The 8,868-nt window shown below is 27.8% G+C and overlaps 1 protein-coding gene across 1 annotated transcript in view; it reads left to right on the top strand.

Annotated features, from left to right (window-relative positions):
* Positions 1 to 8,868, top strand: part of LOC117177118 (putative fatty acyl-CoA reductase CG5065) — a 66,033-nt gene that overhangs the window by 52,220 nt on the left and 4,945 nt on the right. Inside the window, exons 5-7 of the mRNA XM_033367612.1 lie at positions 5,215 to 5,414; positions 5,595 to 5,847; positions 6,741 to 6,931. Coding sequence (XP_033223503.1) covers positions 5,215 to 5,414; positions 5,595 to 5,847; positions 6,741 to 6,931 — 644 coding nt within the window. The remainder of the gene's footprint in view (positions 1 to 5,214; positions 5,415 to 5,594; positions 5,848 to 6,740; positions 6,932 to 8,868) is intronic.

The following is an 8,868-nucleotide window of genomic DNA, read 5'->3' as shown; positions in this document are numbered from 1 at the left end:
TTATTTACAAAAAAAGTTCTTAGGTTCAAAAAAACATTCAGTGAACGGAAAAAGTGAGGTCGGTAATATAGGTATTTAGCTGTGTCACATGCCCTTAAACCACTTATTTTGTTTTTACAAACTTAACCTATAAATCAGTTTGACAATAAGAATTAAAATAACACAAAGAAGTTTTAATACCCACATTGCATAATGCAAGGATAGTTTAGATGAAAAAATTAATAATAAACAATATCAAAATTTGATGAAATAATCATTTCTAGAACTGAAAACCTAAATTACTGATAATAATGCTATATTTCCAATATATTTTAAACTTCAGAGAAAGTTTAAAAAGATTTTGCAAACATAACTTATATTCAATAAATGTGTAAAATTTATTTTTAAAAACTAATTAGAAGTTTGTTGTATTTGTACTTACAACTTCCAAAAGTTATGCCATAAATCTTGTTTGTCAAAACGATGAAAAGTCTGCAAAATTTCTGTCATACTTCACACTAGTTGTAACTGTTTCCCGACCAAAAAATGCACTTCAAATTGTTTGCTGCTCCACAAAACGAACTAAATACGATCAAATAAGTCGAATGCAAATTTAATTGATAAAGTCGTCCCTTCTTAAAGTACGATTTGACCCAATGTCGAACAAAACATACGAAAAAGAAACATTCTTTAGATCTCCAAAAGAACATCGCACATCAGGACGCCATTGTAAATATTGATGATAACAATATTATTCAGAAACCGAATCTTGAAAACACGGTGTTTTTAAGCGTTGAATCTGCGAAATTACTGAAAATATTAGTCGTCTCATCGTTTTTTTTTTCACTAAATCGGCGCGACTTAGATGATACCCGATCAAAATTGTCGAATTTTCAATCTGAAAACCTGGTGCTCGACAAACGACGATTTCGTCAAGTTTCATCTCCTGGAAAAGCAGGTCCGAACTGGCAAGTAGGACTGCAAACCTAACAACATGAAATTGTATCACTGGAAATTCAAATATGAAGTTTGAATGTACGATTATTTAAATTTATAAAAATTTTTTAAATTTATATTGATAAATATGGCAGATGTAAAATTCACATTCGTTTATTTCTATAGAAAGGTATATTAATAGGCGATGAAATTAACATGAATTAAAAACGAAGCAAGCTACTACGCAAGTATGGTTAATCAAAGATATGTGCATCCGATAAACTGTGTTGGTAGGTAACTTCCTTTTTCTTAATTTGTGTTAATTGTGTTAATGATGGATTTTGTATTGTTTTTGCAATGGATAACAATGCAAAAGCCAACTTCGCAAGTGAAAACATTGTTTATTTTTATTGTACGTCTATATAAAATTTAAAAATGTAGATTTTATTTGTGTTTAATTAAATCGAAATTTTGAGTGGAATAATTTCATGTAATCATGAATTATATAAACAATAAATATTATTAAAAAATATTATTCCAATTTTAAATTATGCAGTAGAACCACTTTACAGAAATGTTCACTTTGGAACGTTATCAAATTTAAAATAGTTCAATCTTGAATGCCTTGTTTTTGCATAATTTTATTTTTGCGGCAAGTTCTTTTTCTTACACTCATTTCGAAAGAGGCTTGGTAAATTAGAAAGCTTTTCAATTAATTTTCACTGTTTAGTTTTTATGTGTTGCAGAGAGGTAAATTTTTTATTTCAAAGGATATAAGTCCAATCTTGTGCAATTTTTCAACTATTCGAATACAATTTTTTCATTTTCTAACGCTCTAAATTTGAAAATAGTTCACAACCTCTAAATTGATCCATTTTTCAGTTAAAAATAAGACTAATTATGAACTGTATTGCATACCAAAAAGTGGAATTTTCAATTAAAAAATATCAATTTTTAACCAAAAACGAAATAGTTAATTTTTCCATGAAAAAATTAATTTTCAATGGAATAGTTCAATTTTCAACCAAAGAAATTAAATTGTAACAAACACGATGATTTTTAACCGAAAAATTAATCTATTTGTTAATCAAATAGTTTAACTTTTAACCAAGTAGTCTCATTTTCAAATAAAAGGATCAGTTTTCTACCACAAAAGACGAATTTCCAACTAAATACTGGAATTTGAAACAAAATAGTCGATTTTTGAACTAAAAAAGGTCAGTTTGAAACAAAACATTGAATAGTCAAATTTGCAGGTGAAATAAATTAATTTTCATACAAAGGAATTAATTTTTTAACCAAATATCTATTTTTATTTTCAACCGAAGAGACGCATTTTGCACTAGCAAGCGAAATTTTTAAACAAGCAGGTGAATATTCATGTAGACTGATGAAATTTCAACCACAAAAATCAGTTTTGAAGAAAGTAGTTCAACTTACAACCAAGTATTAGAAACGGGCTTGGAATATTGGAAAGCTATTTTTAAAATATTCTGTTATTAATGTTTTTTAAAAATATTTAAATTTTTACGTTTTGGAAGATTAGAATTTTTTATTTTAAAGGCTATAAATGAAATATTGTAAAATTTTTCAGCAATTCAAATTCAAAAATTTTGATTTTTAAACGCTTTAAATTTGAAAATAGTTCATTTTTAGGTTGCAATTGTTTAACTATAAATAGATTTATATATTGTTTCAACTATAAAATATAATTAAATAATTGAAATTTGAAAGTGTCACCTTTAACCGATAAAGGTTTCATTTTTATGGCAAGTATTGAAAGTCATGAGAAAAATGAAAAACTTATTAAATGAAAAATAAAATTAAAGAACTTGAGTAAAACGTCAAATATTTAATGGGTACAGTGGTTGCCCCCCCCCCCCACACACACACTCGCAGCGATTAGCCATTTATTTAAGATCTTTGCTATATTACTTACGATTTTTAGGAAAAAACACAATTATTTTTATGTATCATTGGAGAAATTACTTTTTTTTTAACTTTTGAGGGTTTAAGGTTTTGACGGCTCTTTTCCTGCCCTGGGAGCCTATTTACCTTTCTTTTCCAGCAAATTTTTAACCGAAAAGATCAATTTTCAACAAAAAGGAAAGTTTAATTTTCAGTTAAAAAATTTTATTTTGAACCGAATTTTCAATCAAACAATTGAATTTTTAATGAGAAAATATCAACTTTTTGAAAAAATGGAAGCTTCATTTGGAAAAATCAATTCCAAACAAAATAGTTCAGTTTTAAACCAAATACATCAATTTAGAACTAAAATTATGAATTAAACTTTTTTTCAACGAAATAGTTCAACTTAAAACAGTGTTAAAATTTGAACCAAGAATATTAATTTTTTACCACAAAAGATGAATTGCCATCCAAATAGCTTAATTTTGCACTAAAGAAATATTTTAAAACTAAAAATGGAATAGTCAATTTCCAACTAACAAGATCATTTTCCAACTAAAATATTAAATTTTAAACACAAAAAAAAAATTTTTTGATAAAATAGTTAAAACTTTAACCAAGTAGTTTAATTTTAAAATAAGAAGGTTAATTTTCTATCACAAATGACGAATTTTCAACGAAATAGTTTAACTTTCAACTAAAAAAAAATCAGTTTAAAACCAAAAATGGAATTTTTAACAAAATAGTTATTTTTTCTATCAATTAGTATAACAGGGCTTAGAAAATTTTAAAGATACTTAAAAAATATTTAGCTTCTCTGAACTTTTGCGCGCGGCTCGCAAGTTTGAGCGCACATAGGGCGTGCGATCATTGGGATAAATTGTTTGTCTTTTTTAATAATATAAATATCCGTACATAGAATTTTAAAATTCAGAAAAAATTGGTCTCAAAAATTTTCAGGATGCGCTCACTTTTTGAATTCTTATCAAAAATAGCTGGTTAACATTCTCGTACTTTCTTTTAGGACCTAAAAAATCTGCCCGCTTCGCGGGAACATTCTCATCGCGCGATACGCGCGCGGCTCGCTTCGCTCGCAAGTTTGAGTGCGCCTAGGGCGCGCGACGGTTGGATCTCAAGCTTCGCGCTCGATAATAGGTTACCTCGCGCTTCGCGCTCGGATATTTATTCTTTGCATTTGGAATGCTTGAAAAAAACTTTATCAAAAGGATCTCTTTTAGATGGCAGTACTTATCTGCGTTTTCATATTTTGAATTGTCTACTTAAGTATAGCCAAATATTAAGTTTCTCAAAGCTCTGTAGGCTTTGAGATACATATTCTCATCGTGACACTCGCGCTGCGCGCTCGATTTCCGACAGGCATTTGTAAACAGGTTTTGTTGGTTTTTTTTCTCTCGTAACTTTCGTCGTTTTCCCACAAATTTTATTTTATTTTTATTCAACGTTATTTTTCACGAATAAAACAAAAAGTACGCGTCCTATCAAGAAGTGATTTGTAACGAAATTGTAGATCTTTTTTGGGATAACCATTTTTGTTAATGCATCTTTTTTCGTATCCTACATTGTTTGTCCACAAAATGGATTTTTTTTATTTTCAATTATTTTTTGTGCAATCAAAATTTGAATTTTCGATTTTTGAAGAAAATCCAAAAATTGGTTATGATAATCTTGTAGGGCTTTCAAAAAGAAATGTTTTTCTTCTCTTTACTTTTTTTCATATCGTGCGTTTTTCGGCTTCAAATTTTGATTTTCGGTTGATTAAAAAAATTTTGAAAACCTTATAACTCCGAGAATTTTCTTTTTATCGAAAAAAGTCATAAGGATAAATTGATTGTTCTTTTTATTACTGTAAATATCCGTACATAGAGTTTTCAAATTCAGAAAAAAGTTGTCTCAAAAATTTTCAAAATGCGCTCACTTTTTGAATTTTTATCAAAAATGGCTGGTTCACGAACTCGTCCTTTATTTCAGGAGCTAAAAATAGTGTGCCAAAGATGAATTTGATTCGTTCATTTTTTCGAGAGTTATTGTGTTTACGAACGGACAGACAGACAGACACCATCGTGAAAATCTGATTTTCGGATTCAGGGGGTCTCGAAACGTCGAGATCCGTTGAAAAAGTGTGATGTCAAATTTCCGACAATTCTAATACTTTCTCAATTATAAATGATGAGAATGTAAACAAAGATTATTTTTATCTATCATTTGAGCAGATAGGAATATTTAATTGTTGAGGAAGGTTCTTCAGTTCTTGATCCAACAAAGTTGAAAAAAATCGAGTCATTTTCTTCGCAAAATAGAAGTTTTTGGGTAAAGGGATGGGAAGGGGGTTGGTGTCTCTGAAATTTCTTTTTAATTTTTTTTTCTTAGCTTCTAGGTGAAAAACCATATCCGCCACCAGCAGATCCACATAAAATTATAAAATGTGTCGAGTGGATGGACGACGAAGTTGTGGAAGCCATGACTGACAAAATTTTAGGAAATCTACCGAACACTTATGCTTTCACAAAAGCTTTGTCAGAAAGTCTTGTCGAAGAAGCCATGCCCCATATTCCAGCAATTATATTGCGGTATATTTGATTATTTATTGATACACATGTAATCTATATATTATTAAAAGATTATTATGACCAAAATAACTTTTGCTAATTTTTCTAAAAAATAAACATTGAATCAATATCTTTCTTTAGATTTTTTGCTTTCTTTGAAAACTTTTATAAAAAATCAATGAAAAAAATTCTTTATTTTAGACCGAGCATAGTGATTCCTGTTTGGAAAGAACCCATTCCAGGGTGGACGGACAATATCAACGGGCCAACTGGACTTTTGATAGGGGCAGGAAAAGGAGTGATAAGAACAATGTACTGTAATGAAAACGGGTATGCCGATTATTTGCCGGTTGATATCGCTGTGAATGCGATTTTGGTTTCTTCCTGGAACTTTTTGTATTGCAAAGAAACCGAGAAAAGGGTTTATAATCTCACTAGCAGTAGTGACTTTAAGGTAACAGTTTGCTAATCTAAAATTTAAAAAAAAACTCGAAAAATTGCTGCGTAAATATTTGAAATCAACCCAGGAGTACAAAACATTAGATTTTGATTGACATTGAATGCAGTTTTAATTTTCATCATTCAACATTGAAAAATTTATTTGGTGACATAAAAAGTATTTCAAGTATTTAGTCAAAAGCTTGGGAGATTCATGTAGTTCTATAATTTTATCAAGCATTTTTTATTAAAATTTCGAATTTGAAACAATTTTAGATTTTCATTTAAAATTGAAAGTACTGAAGAAATTTAAACTTATTATACTTACAATAAAAAAATTTTATTTAAAAGTTTTACAAAGTACACAATGAAGCAATATGTTTTTAATTTTTTTACATCCAATCACTGAATTTCGAAATGAGGTTTCAAAATTTCAAAATTCAAGTTTCAATTCTTCAATATTCAAAATTTAAATCTTGTATTAATATTTCTTAATTTTTCTTTAAAATATCAGCTGATTTTCTGAATATAAAAAAGTACATCAGAAATTACATTTTAAAGCATTTTATCGATCATTTTTTATTTTACGAAGTATTTCGTTCCCAACTTCGGAATTAGTGAAGTATTTTTCATAAGTTGGGCCAGTCGTCTCGAATTATTAGGGCTACCAGTAAAGCCCCTTTTTCAAGTCTGATAATTTTTCGGAACGACTAAACGCTGCCTTAACTTTAATAAAATTGTATTACTTTTAAAATTATCATAAAAACTTTAGAATGTGCAATATTTTTAATTGATTAATTATAGACTGGGAAATTGTCTAAAGTCACATCAATTGATTTTTTACATCTATCAGAAAAAGAAGAAATTTTTAATTTGCTAAAACTAAAAAATGAATATAATTTTCTGCAGGTAACTTGGGCAGAAATAATAGTAATAGGTCGTCGAGTTACAGAAAAAGTTCCCCTGAACGGTGTGGTTTGGTATCCTGGAGGCAGCATGAAGAAAACTCGTTTGATGCACAATATTTGTGTTCTTTTCTTTCACATGATACCCGCCTACATCATCGATTCCCTAATATTCCTCGCTGGACAAAAACCAATGTAAGATCAATCAAATATATTTATAAACCCTAAAACTAACATTTTCCATTTAATTCAATTTTATAATCAAACAAATATATATTATTTCAGAAATTAATATTTATTTGTGGCTATTTCTTTTTTTTTTCTTATATATGTGTCTCCAATGAACCGTAAATCTAATTTTATGTTGTGATCTTTTTTTTTTATTCTGATTTTCGGGCCCACAATGGTGCTACAAAACCCCAATCTCCAAATTCCCTGAACAATTTTTCATTTCCTCTGACCGTTCAAAATTCGTCTTTTAGGTATAAAAACAACCTTAGAATTAGGAGATCAATAATGTTAATGCAAAATACGTAAAAAAACGTAACTTTCGGATCAAATATTTGAGTTTTAAACTGATAGATAAAGTTTGAAATAAGAATGGAAGAATTAAATTTTCAGTTAAAACAATTTTTAAAGAAATTGTTAAGTTGTTAATTAACAGTTAAAAAAATTAATTTCTAACAATAAAGACATTTTCACCAAATTGTTGAAACGAATTTTCAACTAAAATGATGAATCATCAACCAAAACAATGAAATTTCCACAAAGTAGGGCATATTTTTAAACAGAAAACACAAAAATATGAAATTTTAATAAAAAGTTGAATTTTCAACTCAAAAATATAAATTTCCTGACAAAATAATCGTATCTTCACCACAAAAAAAAAACAAGTTTTCAACCAAATCATTTTTCAACTAAAAAAGGTACATATTCAGTTAAAAAAATTACTTTTTAGCTTAAAAAAAGAACGAATTTTCAACAAAATATTTTACTTTTCAATCAAAAACAACAAAATTTCAGAAAAAGAAGAATTTTCAACAAATTAGATAAATTCCCAATTAGATAATTTAATTTTTAATCAAAAAGATGAAGTTTTAACCAATAAGATATTACTTTTCTACCTAAAAGATCAATTTCCAAATAAAATACTTTTATTTTCACTTAAAACATTTAAATTTTCAGATTCAAATAGAATAGTTAAATTTTCAACGAAACAGCTGAATTTTTTATCACAAAGATTACATTTCTAGTCAAAAAAGATACATTTTCGACCAAAAATTGAACTGCTAAATTTTCAGTTAAAAAAATTAATTTTCAACCATAAATATAAATTTTCAACTTAAAAGATTAATTTTTAACAAATACATAAATTTTTCAATCTCAGTTGAATTTTCTGTAAACAAAATGAATTTTTAAGCAAAAAAATTAATTCGTCACCAGGACGATTAATATCCTACGAAAAAAGACGAATTGTCAACAAAATACTGGAATGTACAACGAAATTTTAGTTTTGAACGGAAAAAGATGAATTTTGAACCAAGCATGTAATAATTACATTTTCAGTTAAAAATAAAATAAAATTCTAACCAAAATAAGAGTGTTTATTATTTAGGTATTGAAATAATTTACTTTTTAACAAGAAAAAAAGGGTTATCAACAAAAATGACGAATCATCAACCAATCAATGAATTTTTGACAAAGTTTCACGTTCAACTACATAGTTAAATTTTTAAAGAAAAAGATGAATTCTTCACCGAAAATGTACCTGTTAATATTTTAATACAAAAATTAATTTTTAATAAAAAAAAATTTTTAAAAACAGTAGATTTTAACTGAAAAGAAAAGATGAATTTACATCAAAATAGTCAACTCATCAAACAAAACAGATTAAGTTTCAAGAAAACAGTTGAGATTTTTAACCCAAAACAATGGAATTTCTGCCAAATTAGATGAATTTTCAAACAAAAAGAGTTACTTTTCAACAAAACAATTTTACCCTGACAATTTCCAAATTCCCTGACTTTCAGGGATTCTTTGACCTGTAGCAATTCTGAAATTTTCAAACTAAATTAACTATTTTTGATTACTTTTTACCCCTCACCTCTTGCGGGCAAACATGGACTTTTGAC

Source organism: Belonocnema kinseyi, chromosome 7, assembly GCF_010883055.1.
Source record: "Belonocnema kinseyi isolate 2016_QV_RU_SX_M_011 chromosome 7, B_treatae_v1, whole genome shotgun sequence".
Lineage (NCBI taxonomy): Eukaryota > Metazoa > Arthropoda > Insecta > Hymenoptera > Cynipidae > Belonocnema > Belonocnema kinseyi.
This window is presented reverse-complemented; position numbering and strand designations above follow the sequence as displayed.